The sequence below is a fragment of the Anomalospiza imberbis genome, chromosome 13 (genome assembly GCF_031753505.1).
Source record: "Anomalospiza imberbis isolate Cuckoo-Finch-1a 21T00152 chromosome 13, ASM3175350v1, whole genome shotgun sequence".
Taxonomy (NCBI): Eukaryota; Metazoa; Chordata; class Aves; order Passeriformes; family Viduidae; genus Anomalospiza; species Anomalospiza imberbis.
In genome coordinates this window covers 20,135,527-20,154,287 of record NC_089693.1, presented here as the reverse complement: position 1 = coordinate 20,154,287, position 18,761 = coordinate 20,135,527, and the positions used below count along the sequence as shown (strand labels likewise).

Genomic DNA, 18,761 nt, shown 5'->3' with positions numbered 1-18,761 from the left:
TAGGCTTTACTGTCCATTTGATTTTATTTCTTTTTTTTTCCAGAACAACTCAGCTGCTTGGTCTTTTAGCTTAACCCTTTGTGGATACTTTTGGTTTTGCATTCCCAGGGCATTGAGGCTAAATGTTTTCCCTTTCTGTCTCCTTGCTATAAGCCAGCATTATAACTGAGAATTTTGTTTGTTCTTTTTAATCCCAACTAGAAATGAGCTAAAGCTTCAAAGATCAAACTATAATTGGTATTCCTCAAAAGTCAATGTTTAACCTGAATAATTTGGAAACACTGATCTGGAGAGGAAAGCGAAGAGCCATAGCATCAAGAGATATACATATTTAGCTTAATTTGCCTAGTTACAGAAATTTTCAGTGGTGTTTGTATGGCAACAGATACTCTGTTTCTAACATCCCATGCTGTATCTTCTGGTGAAATCAGCTCAGAATTGTGGTAGAATTATTTTTATGGCTGAGGAGGGTGATGTGATGAGAACACGTCACCATGACCTGCATTGCAGAACTACACAGAAGAATTTTTATGGGTAGGGGGAAGCTGCTCTACCCAGGAAGATCCTGCAGTAACAACCTCTGCAGCCTTGTTTTTTAATAAACATGCTGCTATTAGAGGGGTTTTACTTTGTTAAGATTTGTTAAGATCAAATCTTAATCAACTCAGGTGATGAGAAGAACATTTTCCCCACCTTTGGTCTGGGGTATTGATGGTCCCAGTTGTTCCCAGTTTGCTGTGGCTACAGGGCTGCAGAGAGAGTCCCCCTGTAAAACTCATTTGGTGCAGGTGGTGAGTGGTGGTGTTGGAATTTCTACATGTTCTGATGGAAGGCAAGATTGGTTCAGGATTAAAGAGTTTTGCAATGGTGGGGAATGGAGAGAAACCAAACAGAGGTTTTTTCCTCACTGGTAGGGAAGCAAAGACTGGTTGCACCCTACCACTGAAAAACCAATTTTAGTGTAAAATACATTTGGAATGTCCATTTCTTTTTTTTTTTTTTTTTTTTTTTTTTTTTTTTTTTTTTTTTTTAATGGAAAGCATTATGATAAAACCCCTGAAAAGTAGAAATGTTGAAGTTTATTTTGTTCAGTGAGCTGAGACATTATCATATTTATATTTGCCTACAAGAAGACATTTTGATATTTCCTTTTCTCCAGTCTTTTAGTTTTAAAATCTTGCCAAAAAATAAAAGTGGAAAACCCTGTAATTCTTTGACAAGTTAAACTGGGAGCAGTTTTATCTATTACGTAGGTGGTGCTGCCAAGGCTTAGGCAAAAATAGGATTTGCCAATAGGAAAATGCGGTTTTACGAGGTCAGATTTTTCAGAATTTTAGGACTTTGAGTGAAATTTTTCATTCTGAAGTTTGATATGGATTAAATTATATCCAGAAATGCTAAGGATACAGAGGTGGTTCCCAAGAACATAAGTAGGAAAGAGTGTATTTTTCACTCATGATTAAAAAGGAGTAAGGTGGCCGCAGTGTATGAAAAGCACGAGAGCCCACCATTTCCTGGGTGAGGAGCTCTGGTTCTGCAGGGATCTCCCTGGGGCCAGCAATGTGCCTCTCGAAAGCTTTTTCTGGGTTTGTCAAGTCTGAGGACTTCATCTGCCTGGACTCTGCGATAGCTGCTAACTGAGCTGCCAAATCCTTTCTAAAACTTTTGTCCGTGCTGAGGATAATTCAGCTGAAGGCTGCAGTTAGAGAGCCAAGCATTATCAGTCTTTACTGCTCATAGAGATAAGGGCAGTTCTGAGATGGGAGCACCTGGGGCCTCATTTCAGATGCATTCAGGCAGCGAGGGGGAGGATAAGGGAGACGGGTAGGAGAGTAATGAGGGCAAGAGTGGGACAGAGCCCAAAGTGCTGTGGATGCTGGGTGAAAACAATAGAAAGAACAATAGAAAGGGGTCTGTGCTCTGCACATGGGGGCTGCAGCTGCTTTGCTGCATCCATAGCTGCTTGGCTGGCTGAGTCTCTCCCTCCTGCCCTGAAGGAGTGTGCAGCAGCTCTTGCAGCGTTTCAGTCTGCACTGCCTCTTTCAGCTTCCCGGTTCAACGTTATTTGGATGTTTAAAGGGCCTTAGCCTTTACACTGCCTGCACTGGCTGCCCTGTGCCTTCTCTGTAAGCAGAAAAGCAGTGTTCTCTGTTCAGCAGCTGTGGCAGTGCGTGCCCCTGTGCTTGGGATGCAGCCTAACATACCGCAGCATCTCCTTGCTTGGGGAAGAGCCCTCTGCTCCCGGGGCTGTTCGTGCCCCATCTCACCTCACAGCTGTTGCTACAGGTGCCTGCAGAGGAGCAGCTCTACCCTCTAGGTGTGAAAAGCAGAAGGAAACATTTGAGGCGGGGAAAGCCCCATTTAAACTTTACACCACCCACCGGTCACCATGGGAGATGGCCAGGGGGCTGCCCCCTCTGTGAGAGGAGGAAATGGTGATCCCAGGGTGTACCTGCATCACTAGGGCAGGCAGTCCTACAGTTATCCCCCGATGTCGCCCTGATTTCTTAGGATTTTCTAAAGCCTTCTGAATTTACATTCTTGTAGAGAACTTTCTCACGCAACTTTCTGTAAACAACCTATTGTTTTGCATTCTTTCATAGAGGCGGAGAAATTTGATGTACTGGTAGTTTGTCCAGTGTCGTTGGAGAGGTGGCACGTTCACCTTCCAATCCACTGGCACCTTTTGAGAACTATAAATGATTGGAGTCAGAAAAAATAAATTAGTCTCTTCATGGTGACCAAAGCTGTGGTGCGTCGTTTTTCCTTGTGTCCTCTGGTGACACCCCACCTCCCTGCCCTGTCTGTGTCGGGGACACAGTGCTTAGAGGAAGGGGAATGGAAGGGAGGGTGACAGTGTGAACCCTCCCTTCTTCTAAAGTGGGGTTGAAGACAGCCTCACCCACCCCACTTGTGCTGCTTTTCCCCATCTTCTCAGGCTGCCGGGCACCCGGCCCCACTGAAGTGCTCAGGCCCGTGGGGAGCCCTGCCAGGGCTCAGGGATGGAGGGGTGTCGCTGGTGCAGGGGTGTCGGGAGAGAATGCAGCCCTGCAGCTGCTCGGAGCAATTGCAAAGTGTGAAAAATGCATATTATATGGCTCTATGCAGATATTTACTATATGTATTATGCTAGGTTGGAAAGTTATGTTGTATTAACATTTTAATAATATAGTAAATGTAGTTTTGTAAGCTTTAGCAGTTAAAATAGAAATTATGTGTGTATTCTTTTAATTAGCTCAAGAAAAGGAGAAGATAATAAAAAAATTCTTTGCACAGAGATAACAATTACAGAAACCCATAAATTTTCCAAAGGAGAGGAGTTTATGGTTTTCCTTATCAACGGAAACGAACTTTTTCAAGCTGGACTTAGATTAGAAGGCACCTGGGGATTATAGAAAAATTTTGACACGTACCAGATGGATTTCTTGTTTTAAATAAAATATATGCATATTCATAAAGTGTTTTGTATATGCAACAGATTACCCTTTTTAAGGAGTAAAATTTCTTTTAACAGGGTCCCCCCTTTTCCTGGCTCACTTTTGTCCAGGGAGGGGTACCCAGCCCGGGCTGTAACTCTTTGCTGTTATTGTCTCATTAATTGTCCTAACTCTAATTGTGTAACCTTTATTACTACATTTGTATTATTTTTTTTATAACTATTTTATTTTTATTAAACTTTCTAAATTTTTGAAACAAGTGACTGGCGTTTATAACACAAAGGTGTGACTGCAGCTCTTTGGGACAGCTAACTCTATGTCCTTATCTGAGGCTGCCTGGGAATGGCAATCTAGGCAGAAATGTAGCTTGGTCTTAATGAAGGCAAGTAGGGCTGGAACTGTCTTCAGCTGTGGCTTGTTGAAGAACACAGGTTTAGGTGTCAACTAATCCCCTTGGGAGGGTGAGCCTCAAATCCCCTTCACAAGTAATAGTGGATTTCAAGTTTGTTCACCAGGCATTAGTTGTACTTACCAATGGTGATACAACTGTGTGTCTTCACAGCACCCCAAGGAAAAACTGAGATTGGTTTAACTTGAAAAGTGACGGGAGCTCACTTCTCTTTTTGCATGTTACCTGGAACAAACTGTGGTGGGATTGTCCTGGGATGGGGGTCTAGGGCCTCAGTCTGTCCTTTGCCAAAGACTTTAAGACTCTACGTGCTTCCCTAGCTGGTTTGTTGAGGGTTATACTTAAATCCACATTAAAATCTCTCTAGAAAACACGCAGGCCTGTGCGTGCTCACGTGTCCTCTCATTCTTGCTGCCTTTCACCGTTGCTTTCCTGTGCTTGGAGCCTTAGACTCAGTGAAGTGTGTTTGTGCCCCAGATACATGAGCTGTTAAACGTGCAGGAAATTTGAGGACTAAATCTAGATAAAGGAAAATTTTATGTTTTATTTATATTTCATCACCAAACTGAGTATTATATACATGTTTGTTTATCATACATTAATTTGGCCTTTGTTGATCCACTGGCTACCAGAGATGGCAAGGTGAGAAACCTTTCAGTGGTTACCTCAGAATTGTTTCTGTTTTTCAGTTCAGATGTATCAAACCTACTTGCAAAGCTCTTTATAAATCAGACACAAATAGTTTTGATGAGTTTGAAGGAAGTATATTTCACTGCAGTACCTTCTTTGTAATAGGGAAATTGCAGTATTCTAAGGAAAGAAAATATCCTTCCTAAGACAATATATTTAAAATGCATAATAATAATAATAATAATAAGATGATGATGATGATGATGCCAGGATGACATCTTGTACAGTAAAAATCTTTCACTGTAATGTTCAGACTTCAAATAATTGAAAAAAGGGCAAGATATCACCAGAAGTACTGGACTCACTAAAAAAAAAGTTTTCTCTTTGTTTTGCTTTTTTCCTATCCCAGTAAGTCAAGTTCTACTTTCCTTTTCTCTACTCTAAGGGATGTAAGTATAACTCACTTGGCTCCTCTGTGGAGTTAACAAAGGGGAACCGAGAGCAGAATGAGACCAAATATCTGTGTAAGTATTGACAATTTTAAATAGCTAAGGGTTTATGGCAGCAGTGTGGTTTTGAAAAAGTGGTTGCAGAAATAATCCAACAGTCCCTAGGACACAAACCAGGACAAATATCCAGAGAAACAGCCTGTCCACTACCATGGCAACATACTTCCAATCTTCAATGACCTGGAAGAAAAAGCCAATTAAAGATATTAGTAATTTGTCATATTCTTTTGGTCTTCCTCTTGCTAATGCTGATGGTTTTTTAATCAAAATAAAAGGGAACTGATCTTGAGGTTCAGGGAATAAACTGGCTTTAGACTTGGTAAGGGATTTTTCTCCTACAACCTGTCTGAGCAGTGGAGAAAAATACAGTAAATATTTCTTAGCTTTCTTAGATACATCAGATACTGAGTGTGGCTGCCTGGTGTGGTGCCAGCCCTGAAGGACCCACACTATAATCCAATTAAGGAATTTTTTTTCTTCAATTTTAGTATGTAAATTCTATTAATCTCAGTGGGCAAAAATACTGTTGTTAAACAAGGTTAGCTTCAGAATTATTTTCTTATCAGCAGTCAGTCATCTTATTCATGGGGTTTAATGCATGTTAATACTGTTGCTTTTATTAAAATCCCTTTTTGCCCCGCATGTGTTTTCTGTGAAAGTCATGGCCTTAGATTCTGTCTCAGACTGAAATGACCAACTAGGCTATTATTGTAATGGGGAAATATATCAATCTTCATTTCCATTGCAGGAATAATTTTTCCTCTCTCCTTGATTCTAGTTACACAGGGGATGTCTTCACATCAGTGACTTTATCATCCCTGTCAGTTGAATCATGTCTGATATTAGACCATTACATGTTTTTCCTTCGGTGCACACTTTTAACTCCCACTGCTGCTAATGGGAATTGAATGCTTCTGCAGTCAGACCACATAAATGTACATGAAGAGTTGTTATCAGACCGTTGTGATGAGGGAAGGAAGCAGAGAACAAAGTTATGAATCTAGAAAAATTATATGTAATATCAGAGTGATATTTCCACTATGTGAAAAGCAGTAAGTGGATTTTCAATATATAACATGCTCTTGAAAATTATTCTTCCTATCAAGTGAAAGCTTTGTAGATCCTTTAGTGTGCAACACATCCTTGCAAGAATTTCTGAGCTATTAGAAAACCTTTTCCTGCACAATGAAGTCGGCTTCTGTTCAGTCAGTTTCAGTGTTTACAAGCTCATGTCTAATGTTAATAGCTGAACTTCTTTATTTATATTGACAGTAATTTCAGTTAATACAAAACATGAACTACTCAGCAGCATGCTTCTCTAGGGGCTGCTGCAAGATCAGAAACCAGACTTTATTTAATCTGCTTGGCTGAGGGAGGGGAAGCACAACAGGAATAGAGAGCCTGGAGTCTCACTGCGGTCTGGATTAGAGAGAGGACAATGGTAGGTATGAGGATGATTTTTCCCAGCTGTGGGTGCTTGTCTAAAAAAACACCTGTGACCCACCTGAATTTTCCAAGCATTATTCACAGTGTTTCTATCAGTTCTGTTGTGCTAGCTAGTGGCCTGTGAGTAGGGTAGGGGTATAGAGCAGCAGCACAGCTTAAATAAAGTATTTCTCCTAACCAGTAATAAGCCTGGTATATATATAAATAGTGAAAGAAGTGTCAGCTCTGCTGAGGTTTTTAATCCTACCCATGGTGCTTGCCATATACAAACAGCTGTCTTAGTCTAGAGATGGTGTTTGCAAAGGGCTTCTACCAATTTTGCTAAATCCTCCTGCTGTGCTTGGTCAGGTAAATGAACGCATGAGCTGCAGGTACGTTGTTTCTGATGAACCTGGCCTGGCCATGGATCAAATCACAGTCATACTGATTCACCATGGTGAAAAATATTCTATTTCTAGCCTGGAACTGAATATTGTTTTCTTCCCCTGCCAATCACCATTTTAATGTGACAACAAAGCTTTTTTAAGAGTGTTTCATGACTTACTGGGCAATCAGCAAACTCTTTTTGTAGAAATAGCCATGTTATTTATCAGGAGAGTATTTGCAGTTATCAAATTGCTGTTCATTAATGGCATAAATTATTTCCTCTTATGTGCTATATCTAGAATCTCTCTAAAATCTTGACAATAGCTAGAGAGTTCAAATATGCTTTCTGAGGAACAGCATGTTACCGAGGAGGACAGAAGATGAAGTTTGGAAGGGCAGGGATTTCCCATTTTTACTTACACTCTGGTCGTTGTCATCGCTTTTCATATGCTCTGCTATAAAACTGACTCCATCAATTGCTTCTTGCACTTCAGGAGAAAATTTCGCACCTGTTCTTAACCTAAAATCTCGATGACTGCTGACATTGTCAGGTGTCTCAGAGACTTTCATATCATATCTTTTGGCAGAAGCTGTGTTCAAAAAGTAAGTAGAGTTCCTGTAGAAGTCAGATGGTTCCATACAAGGATTCTCTGCTTTTGTCTTTTTGCATTTGCATGGCTTTTGCCGTGGAGAATTATTTTCTGGGCGCTTCATGAACAGATAGGCCGGGAGTCTTTCAAGGAAAACCAGCTTTACCCAAGGGGGCATAGTGTGAGTACTTGGAGATCTGTGGTGGACATTGAGCACACAGACACTGGTAACTATTGAGAAGGTCACCAGCACCATTGTAAACATGAGATACTTCCCAATCAGTGGAACATCTAGAGATGTTGGAGGGACAATTTTGGAGATCAGCAGCAAGAACACAGTCAAGGCAAGCAACACAGATATGCATAAAGTCATTTTCTCACCACAGTCTGAAGGCAAGTAGAATACTAGGATGGCTAAGGATGTAATTAGCACACAGGGAATGATAAGGTTGATGGTATAAAAAAGTGGTTTCCTTTTAATAATGAAGTCATATGTCACATCAACATAATTGGGGTCCAGAGGGTTTACAGTCCTTCTTCCTGGCAGTGCTACAATGTCCCACTCTCCGCTTGGTGTGAAGTCGTCCATGCTCGCCATGGAAGTCTTAAGCACCATATCAATTTCTGTGTGGTCGTATGTCCAGGACCGGAACTTGAGGGTGCAGTTTTGTTGGTCAAACGGGAAATGCTTCACCTCAATCTTGCAGGCACTCTTGTAAATGGCTGGTGGCAACCAGAGAATGCTTCCATTGTTCTTTACAATAGCATTTGTGTACAGCGAGACTTCGTACGTGCCGTCCGCACTAATGAGAGGAGAAAAGAGAAAGGGGGGAAAGTGATAAAATATTAGGAGGAAAAATATAGAACAAACCAGAAAAGCTCTGACATTCTTGATCTTGTGGGCCCAAGTTTTTCTGAGAATCAAAGTTTAGTAATACCATTATTCTGAAATCTGTGCTGTAGGGAGCTATAACTTGATAGGGAGATCAATGTATGCATTTCTCCCAGTCAGAGAGTTGATTTTTGATCCAATACTTACAGAAAAAAAAGTTATAAAATTATTATTCAATACCAAATACACACCTCTGTTTCATCCAAAGAAATAAATGTATTTTGTAAATGTTTGCTCAAGTAATTAAAGCTTCCTACATCTCTGAAGGCTAAGCAAAAATGAGACCATCCCATGTGAAAACAGAGGTACCTTTGATCTGGAACTTAGCCACTGCTAAGAGCACAGAGCAACACTCCTAAATGACTTGGACAGGGAAATAAGGATGAGCAGCATTAGTTAGAAATGCAGGGAGAGTGTAGGCAGAGGAAATGTAATTATATGGCTTATAATTTATTGCATCACTCCAGTTAATGTTATTACAAAACCAGAACACACAAGGCACGGCGTTCTTAGTGCCCACAAATAATCTGGCTTTGTATCTCTGCCAACTGCTGAACTTCCACCTGGGGAGTCTTCTGTGTTCTGATGGGCCCTTTAACTTAGGGAAAAGATGATTATCAGTCAGTAGTATCTTCTCCTGCCCAATAGTCTGGGCCAACAAGGTAGGGCTGTTTAAGCCATTAAGTATCCCGAGGCAGTGTTTGTTGACAAGGCATCATGGAAAATAGTTATTTCAGTGCTAAGGGTGATTTTTTTTTTCCTAAGCAGAGAAATGCTACAAATATCTAAGGCTTGGCACATGTGTCTGAATCAGTTACGTCTGACTCTGGAAAGGGCTCACCTGGGTGAGGCAATGAGTGCCTGGCACTGAGCTGAGACCTTTGCAGCTAATTCATGCAGACAGTGAAACAACCAGATGTGGGAGTGAGTGGCTAATAATGGGAGTGAGCCACTAATAGGCGTCACTAGTTCATTGCCAATAAAACAGCTATCTTTTGAGAAATGAATTGTATATTAGTTCTGACATATCTGTACTCCCTGCGTCAGCTTTGCCATCGTGCCATGCCATGTGCTGGGCAGAATCCTGGGATGGGAGTATGTGAGCTCTGGTGCTGACTGCCCTGTCTCAGTGGTGGGAAGAGGCTGAGCTGCACTCTCAGAGCCCTCTGCACGGGCCACAGACAGAGCTGTGGGCATGGGGACATGCTTTGTGTTTTCCTGGGCACCTCAAACTGACTGATGCCTGTGAAACTCTGCTCCAGCAGCAGGAAGTTACATGGAGCTGTCCTTTAGCTAAAATTTAATTGAAGCTTTGTACTAATGTAGAAATCCAATTCAGCGAGGCTTGTTCCTGTGCATTTAAGAAACCTTTTGAAATTATTCCTTTCTATTTTTACAAACTATTAAATGGTATCACTTGGCCAGTAGCAAAAAGAAGCAGAGGGCAGAGGCACAATTTACCAGAACAAGCTTTGAGCAGGCAGAGTACATCCTAATCCACTGGCTGAATTGTTTTGTGATTAATACATTAGGTTTAAGTGTTCATCAAATCTGGTTTCCAGTAGTAGGATTCCAAGGACTTAACTCAGTTATATATAAACTTCCTGGGTTTCACATCTGTATATGTTCATAAATCATCATGTGTTCATGAATTCATTGGTTTTCAAAGTATCACAAAAGTATAAACTTTGATTAGTTAAAAAAAAATGTTTATCATCCACTTCAAGGCTTTGCTAGAGAATTAAACCAAAGCAAAACAAAATTGTCAGTTAGCTGTTTGTTTGAAAGAGGAACTGAAGTATGGTATTTTACTCAGTACTATAAAGCAACAGGGTCAAATGTTGACAGATTTATTATGTATTCATGGGATGGTTTTTTCAATGCTTTATGAAAATGGAATATAATTTGGTTTTCTACATGAATATGAACTGGAGTTATGGTATGTGTGAACTTTGTAATTGATTTGTGTCCTGGTGTCTGTGGTAGAAGAAGGAGTGGGGGAAGAAGGAGACAAAACTGTATCTCAGCCCCTAAGATGTCTGATAGGATTCCAGATGTTTTCTTGCAACTGCAATTATACCTACAATTTATTCTTTCCATACAGTCTATTTTCATATAAATCTGTCTCAGTTGTAAGCCATGTCATGGATCCTCTGCTGTAATTGCTCACGCTGCAGACATCTTTCGGCTCTGCTGGAGTTTCTTTAACCAGAGCACTGATGTTACTAAAATTATCTTTGAGCCCAGTAGGCCAGTCAGATACACTTGCCACTCTCTAAAAGTGACAAAATTCAGTTTTAAAATTTTACCAGACCTACTCCATTGTTTCTGATGTTTGTTCCTTGGTTAAAATCTTGTTCATTGTCTGCGTAAATTACACCAGTTTTACTTACTTATTGTAAAGCACAATGTCTGGCAACCAGATGTGTTTTGCAGGTATTCTCAGCTTATTTATTCCTTCATAGTCAGAGGGCTTCCAAGCCAGCCGATAATCAATCCACTCCTAGGAGAAGAATTGCACAGTAGTGATGGGAGTGTCCAGACCAGCACTAACAAAACAATTGTGTGATGGAATGAAAGCAGTTGTATTTGTGGTTTGCAAGAGCCATTTCTCTGTGGGTTTGTTACCTGGTTCAGCCAGACGTTTGTAGTCATGATCTGCTCCCGTTCATTCTGCAGGGAAAAAACAGAGACAAAAAATGGCCTCTAAAATGTTTCACTTTGTTGCAGTAATAAGATTTAATTCAGTAGTAATAAGATTTATTCAGTGGGTTTTTGAGCATGATTTTGTCCAGTGTATTTCAAGACAGACATTTCTGTGAGGTATGATGGCCAGTCTTGTACACATACTGATGATTAATAGTAACCCCATAAATGTAGAATTCCAAATGCCCTTTAACAAGAACAGTAATGGCAGCGGTGAGTGTAGTTATTTGGAAAGAGTGACCAGCACCTCACTAAGCTGGTTTCCTCCCCCACCCCACCCCACTTCTCCACCTTTGATTTGAAACAAGAGGGACAGTTGACCATCAGGAAGGCCTGCAGGAGGTTGTGTGAAGTTGGTGTAACTTCTTCTTCCAGAAGAAGTTTCTCTTCTGGACTGGTGTCTCTGGACAGCAGTCCAGAAGAGAAACCTCTCTGTAGGAGATCTGTCAGGAGGATTTCTGCAGGAAAATGAGTTACTTCTCTGACTCTGAAGATGCTTGAGATTGTTGGGGCCTACAAGATGCCTAATTTTGTTCTGCTCCAAGAGTGAGGCTATAGAGGGATAGGGACTGAGCTGTGCTGGTCTTGGTCTTTGCCCATTCATCCACCTTGCTTAGGCTGTTGATCACCAGGGCCCCTGGAGCAAGACACCTCCCTTTTTATGCCCAGTATCTGCAGTCTGAGGGGACACTGTGCTCGCGGTGGTAGTGCAAGATGTAAGGAGGCCTGTCTGTGTCCAGATGGAGTTCCCCAGGAGACAGAGCACTTAACTAGAATCATCTGGTATACATGGCATGGAATCCTGTGTGTATATGTATATACATCTCTGTGTATCTATACATATTATATCCAGTCTGCATGGGTGTATGAAGCCTCAGCTGTTTGTACAGTTTCCCTTACGTTCCAACAGAGTCTTTCTCATTTCCTCTTGAATTTCAGAATATAAATTCTTTATGTCTCTAAAAGTTTGCAGCAGTCCAGTCACTAGCCCTTACGCGAATTCTGACAGGGAGACAGTCATCTGTATCTTCTGTCATCCAGGTAGAGCAGCAGAGTTGAAAGCTCCAGTTCAGGAAATTATTCCCACTTATATACTGGCTCTCATTCCCACTGCAGTTACTGTTAACCTCTCTTAGTAAAGATGTGTTTATACCTTGGAATAACTGTCAAACACATACTAATCTTGTGGGTGAAAGTGTCTTTCAACTGAAGTTGCTTTCATGAGGATTGTTTTAACCATGTTAAGCTATTCCAGCCGGAACTAATGTGTGTTTCTCTTTACAACATTCCAATGTTCTTTATTAATATGCCTGATATGTCATGTGACTTGGATGTGGCTTTGTAGCTTTTTTCAGGCCATTGAACCACTTCAGTAGGAGATGGATTACCATTGCACTGACAGTGGATGGTGTGCACATTGCTGCTGTGCACTGTCCAGGATAGGTCCTGACCTGGGGTAACTTACTGTACTGGGTAGCTGTACTGAAATCAGTGGAATGATTTTGAATTTTAGATAGATGGAATTCTATTGAATGAAGATCTGGCCCCCGTCCTTCAGTGCTTAGGCACAGACTGATTTCCCCATTGTAGCTCCATTGTGAGGTATAAAACCAGTAAATTGCGTGTGTGGGCTCTGCCTATTGATAGTGTTACACAAATGAGAAAAGAGCAGAGATGTAGCAATACCAGTATAACTATTAATTAGTGTTGTGCAGGTAGTATTGAATGTAAAGGCATAGCCTAATTTGAACTTACCACACTGATGAGCTGTGCCAGGGAAACCTGCAGCTCTATGGATACCAGCTGGGAGGAGTTGATGGCTGGTCGAATTAACTTATTGTATCTGTCAGGACTCAGTAGGTGGTTCATTAGTTTTTCTTCAGCATCTGCTGCCATGCTTCCTGTAAAGCATCACAAAACAGGATTATGGAAGGGAGACTAAAGTGACATGATGTAGGGCTCACAGAATATCTGTGCATCAGATCATCTTTGGGAAATAATGACAGCTTTTGATTTTCTAAAGACTTGTGTGAACAGGAGGATACGGTGCTTGCACTGGTATCTGTTCTGCTGAAGTTGACTGTCTTTTACAGAGCACAGATCAAAGCAGATCCCTTTCAGGGTTTTTTGCAATAAAATGTGAAACTCAAATTGGTAGATACTTTTGGAATTACACTCAGAAATAGAAACTGGGAGCAAACCACCCTGTTAATAGCAGGGGAAGAATTATTCTATGATGCAAAGGGAGGGTCCAGCTGTGACTTCTCTCTTTAGTGCTGTAGGAGACAGAGTTGCAGGTACACATACAAGTGTAAAGACTCTGCTTTATGTAGAGAAAACCAGGGGATAAGCTTTAGGAGTCATAAAGGGTTTTTTAATGACTGGGGACTCTCTGGTAGCTAGTGATGTTTCTGTTTCAAAATTTGAAAACCCAAGGCAGTATGTTAGACTTACTTTATGTGGAAGTAAAACCTAATTTGTGGACTAGCACAAATTCGGTAAATCTTTGCCAAAGCTGGAGTCCAGTGACTACAAAATACAGTATCTAAAGGTTACTATCAAACAAGCCTGAACATTCCCCATGGAGCAGAGCAGCTTCTGGCACAACCCCAGGGTCGTTTATTCTGTTCTCATGTTCTTTGTGTGCTTTCTAAAGTCATCCCAGTGCACTTTCAAACCACTGTTGACCACCTGACCATACTGATGAGCAAGGTCCTGGTAACATCCTACCAACAGAACTGAGCCAGAGACATTGTGCTCTTGGTTGGGCAGGTCTGTGTTGTGATGCTGATGAAATTACTGTGCTAGTGAAAGCAAGTTCCAATACAATGGATAGAATACCTCTTCCATAGAAAAGATCACCTAATTCAGCTCACCTAATTCACTTCTAGACATTGCAAGAATGAGGGTAGTGTCCTTACAGCATACATGCTTCATTATTTCCCAGAGCAATTTCACACAGTAAAAAACACTGGCCATACAACTATTTTAAATTTGTGGTACATTAATTTGTTCTGGGGCTTTTTTATGTTGCAGCATATTCATGAAATCTGGGGAAAGGCAGACACCAAAAAGCCAGGATCAAATAAGCAGCCAAAATTTGTCTGCATGTCTAGAAGGTGCCACATTTCCTTGTGAACTGGGCTGCAAGCTGATAGGCTGAACAAGTTTCTCTTTAAACTTGAAATTCTTCTGAATCCAACTGGAGTTAAAAAAATACCCTAAGACCTTCTTACTTCTGATCCAGTGAGAAAGTGGAGTGAGGTAAAAAGAAAGATTATCAAACAGAGATTTAACATCTAAGAACAACTTTTACTCCAGCTCTGTTGAAAGGTTGAGGTAAACACCAGGCTTGATTTAATTCTTGTAAGACCAGCATGGGCTGTGGCCTGGTAGCCCAAATTCTTCACCTATACTCAACTATAACATGGTTCTTCAGAATAGGTTTTTAAATATTTTCCAGGGCATTTGGGAAAACAAATTACATGAATGTGTCTGTGTTTGCTGGGTCAGTTTGTTTTTTGATTTGCACTTGCTTTGTACCTTCCTGCAAGTCATTATAAAAGCCCTATGCCACGTGATATTTTAATATGACATTTGTTCTCAATGCAAGGTGCCTAATCAAAAGCTTATCAAGAGTTAGAGCTATGCCGAGTCTTGCTAAGCTTCAGATTCTGGGGTGGTTTTCTTGTGTATAGGAATCAAGGAAAAGCTAAATTTGATATTGTGCAGAAAAGAGGGCCATGTTCTAGGAGTGAATCTTCTTGTGGTTATAAGGATACGTTAGAAGTCCTGTGGTAGTTTAAAAGAGAATCCTTGTTAAAGTTTTTTTCTTGTGTTCTTTGCTGGAGTTTTATGTTGGGTTAGTTTATAGTAGATTTTTTTTCTGTAGACATTCCCACTGTTGCATATGTAAGTGATGTAAACATATGGCTGTAATTCAAATACAAATAAATCGTCAGTTGGTTTGTTTCATTCAGTGGTCATTGAATACTGTTAGCAAAGATGTGAGTTCTTGGTTGAATTGTTAACTATGTTTTCACTGCATTGCTGCCTTTGTCTGTGGATATTCCTACACAGAGAGTATTTGCTGAACAAGGAGTAAGGAGCAGGAACTGTAGAATATTTGCAGAAAGCTAATTCTCGATATGTAATTAGTTTTTACTCTGAAACCTGCTTTTAGCAATCACAGTCGCCTGGTCTGCAAATCCAAACACGGTATGGGGTCTGCATGTCTGATGAGAACAGCTTGGGTTTCCAAATACTGACTGTTAATAAACTTTATGTGGATTAATGACAAACCATTACTTTATTATAAAAAATATTTATTCAACAATGATTCCCTTTGAGAAATTATGACCTGTTCTTAGTGAAGGCATTCCTTCACTAGGGATAATCCTTTATAAAATTCCAGCCTTTGTAACTTAGTAATCAGAAATAAAGGGGCTGCTCTGTCACCTGTATCATACACCACTAGATGTCAGCCCTGCACAGCCTTAAAACTCGTAAAACCAATCTCTCTCTAAATACTGGCGAAAACTGAGTGTTTCTTGTCTAATTTTTACAGTCTACTTTCCATTAACAATCTACATATAAACCAGATGGCAATTAATGAGAACAAAATTACCAGGCATCCAGTTTCATCTTTATGTGCATTGTGTGTCAGTAGCCAGGCCTTTGAAACGTCTCTTTTTCCTCTCAGGATTGAAAGAAATGGAAGTGCAGTTTCCCCCACAAACTGTTTTTTTTCCAAACAGCAGTAATCACCAGAGATGTTGCAGACGGTAGATTGATGCTTTTAGACAAATTATTTTAACAACAATGATCCTAATTTGGGAGTGGAGTATCTTTGTGTACTGAAAGCAGTAATAAATAAAGCCCATTGGGGTGGATCCTGAGCTGGGGAAATTATTTTAGCTTCACTGAACACGCTACACATCTGCTCTGTGACAAGGAGAGCAATCACCACATAACTTGCAGTAACTCAGTAACTCAGTAAGTTTGTTTTCTCTGTGGGACTATGAGCATTAAAAAAAAAAATTGCACCAAGATGCTTCCAATTTCACAGCAGAAGAAACTAAACTACAGATTTCATTCACTCTGCTGTGGAGACTTTCCTTTTTACATAGTCTAATTTAAATACATAAAAGGAAATAACTAGACATCCTGTTATGCTGTTTGATTTCAGTGTAATAACTAATTCGTTGGAGTGATTTCCACAGAGAAGAATAAGAAGCAATGCTGAGAGATACAGGCAAGTTCACTGTTATTACTGTCTACATTTCAAAATGTAACATAAGACATATTTCTAGTGTTTTTCTGAACTCGGTTCTCATAATAAATGTTGAAATAATATTTGTTTAGAAGTAGCACTGTAGCATGTGTTACCATTTTAGTCCTTTACTCTTTCACACATAAGTGACATACCAAGTTCCCCTCTGTAATTAGTAAAGAGCAAGTGAGAAGCAGCAATGAAGCAGTCCCATTATCTTCTCTGAAATGACTTTGTGATGTTGTTACTTCTCAACATGCTCTCAAGCAAAAAGATTTTCATAACCTCTTCGAAGAACACATGCTGATTTGCAATGTTTTTTGTTCCAATGGAAGTAGCAGTGAATTTACTGTATTTGAAAGATTTTTAATTTTTACACTGCAAATAATGCAAATAAAAAGGAAATACTCAGGGGTTTAGAAGTGTATCATTTAAGAATCTAAAGTGGGGCCTCACTCTCCTTTTGTTACAAAGCAGATGTGTTCTGAAGTTGCCTTTCAGAGATGGAAGAAATAAAACAAGCGTGGAATGAATAGACAAAAATGGGAAGTGTCTGATCTGATGATCTTGGTTTAGTTTCAGCCAGTTTCTCTCAGAGAACTTCTGAGGAGCCTCTCCAAGGGAAGATGCTCCCATGCTAAATGCAGTTTCATGCTGCTGTCAGGCTGTTGTGTTGGCTAAAACATATCCAAGAAATCCTGACAGACTGAGGGAAATGTTGTTGTATAAAAGGCATAAATATATAGTTTTTGTAGCATATATTTACATATGACAACTTAATTTAAACTGTTGCCATTCTAATTTAAAAAATTAGGAAGTATGAGCTTTGCAAAATATAGGAATTCGAGAAAATAATGTTAGAAGGATGAGATCTGTCATATTTATGGATCATGTCATGGTTCATTTTTTCACTTTCAGCACAATATGCTGCTTTTCCTATCACAGATGACCCTGGGAGCATCTAAAGGGATGTTATTTAGTCATTATCACTGTCATGTCCTACAGTTATGTAATTTTATATCCAACCTGTCTGTCCATATTCATCGTAGTGCATGTGCTGATACCAAATGAGCCCAAAACAACACAAAAATAATTTTATACATCCTCTTAAATTCAGCAGCCTCCCAAGGTAATGGCTACGAATTGTCTGTGAGCTCATGTCACTGCCCTACCTCTTACCCCCAAAAGCTCTCACTGTCCTGAAGCTGTAGGAGAAAGAAAAGGTCACTTACCATTCAGACAAAAGGAGCCCACCACAAAGAGAACGAGGGTGTACATTTTCCTCATGGCAGTAAGAAGATGTGGATTACTGTTCTTCAGCTTAGACAGCTGACAATAGGCTCTGTTGGCAGGGATGCACAGGGAAGAGATGTGAAAGCAAACCTGAATCTTGGAGGTATGAAATGCCTGGAAAGAAACAGACAGTAGGACCTGACAGAAGCGTTCTGCAAAGTGCAATTTTCGTGAGCATAGTGGTCCCTCCCCCTTTGCAGCTGTTTAAAGAGCTTTGTGAAGAGGAAAAGCAAATAAGAAGAGTGAACATAATGTGATAATGTTGAAAAAGAGGAAATGAAAGCGCAAGCTAAGGGACATGATGTGCAAAACACACTGCTTAATTCTTGCTATTAGATAACATTTAAAAGGCTTTCTGATTAATGAGTGCAGTGGGTAAGAAGAGCTGTGTGGGAAGAACTGGTTAAACTTTGTGCCATAAAACCTCTTAGTGTCAATAAATTATAGCCCCAGCAGAGGGTTATTTTCTGTGTCAAGAGAGAAAGTTTAGTACCTACTGCCAACCCTTTTCCACTCCAAGGCCCACACATGTGATCTCTTTAAACTAGAGCTCCAAAAACTTTTTGGGAGCACCAAGAGAGGAACAGAAAATTTGTTGTCATTAGCATCTGATAGGACTTTTAAAAGAAAGCCAAAGTAATCTGTGGTGAAGTAGCTGTAGGGGTAAAGACACTCCAGAGGAGCATTAGAGAAATTCTGTGGAATTCATCTTTTAGAGCTTAAGGGTTTAGCAGACTATAGAGTGTCATGTGTTTTGGGACTTGCTATGGGAAGATTTGTGTAGAAGGAGGGGACAAGAAGATCTTAAGTGCCCTTTGCAAGAACTGCAGGACAGGCTGAAGTCCATGGATAGAAAAAAAAAACAAATCAACTTTGATCCCTTGTAACTTCGAACCTTTTCTGTACATACATGTAATCAATTTTGTTTAGAGGCGCATTTATTGTATTTTTGATATGCAAATTTCTCAGATGATAAAAAGTTCTGTGGACTATAAAGGGGAATTGATGGTTGATGACTTCTGTGTACTCAAAAAAAATTCTCAGCAAACTGTTGCCTTATTGTTAAACATACCAACATTAATGTGCTGGGTTTGCTGCAGATCTTAATTAGTAAATTGAACCTGGTATCAGGGGTCACCTGATACCAGGTGCAAGTTCCTGCCTGTTATTTTCAGGGTTTTTTTCTGCTTTCATTGCTCCCTTTTCTCTCT

At 40.2% G+C, this 18,761-nt stretch overlaps 1 protein-coding gene across 1 annotated transcript; it reads right to left on the bottom strand.

Moving 5' to 3' along the window:
* Positions 1 to 4,370: 4,370 nt before the first annotated feature.
* Positions 4,371 to 17,789, bottom strand: CHRNB4 (cholinergic receptor nicotinic beta 4 subunit). Its single transcript, XM_068204416.1, has 6 exons — positions 17,490 to 17,789; positions 12,741 to 12,886; positions 10,908 to 10,952; positions 10,673 to 10,782; positions 7,218 to 8,190; positions 4,371 to 5,165 (listed from the first exon to the last, which is right to left on the bottom strand). The coding sequence occupies exons 1-6, from the start codon at positions 17,542 to 17,544 to the stop codon at positions 5,025 to 5,027; spliced, it is 1,470 nt and encodes a 489-aa protein (XP_068060517.1). The 5' UTR covers positions 17,545 to 17,789; the 3' UTR covers positions 4,371 to 5,024.
* Positions 17,790 to 18,761: the final 972 nt, after the last annotated feature.

Coding starts and splice junctions, on each gene's coding strand:
- CHRNB4 (XM_068204416.1), bottom strand. CDS start 17,544: ATGAGGAAAATGTACACCCTCGTTCTCTTTGTGGTGGGCTCCTTTTGT. Junction 8,191..10,672: donor GACATTGTGCTTTACAATAA/GTAAGTAAAACT, acceptor TCCTCTCATTAG/TGCGGACGGCACGTACGAAG. Junction 5,166..7,217: donor GCGATGACAACGACCAGAGT/GTAAGTAAAAAT, acceptor TTTTTCTTCCAG/GTCATTGAAGATTGGAAGTA.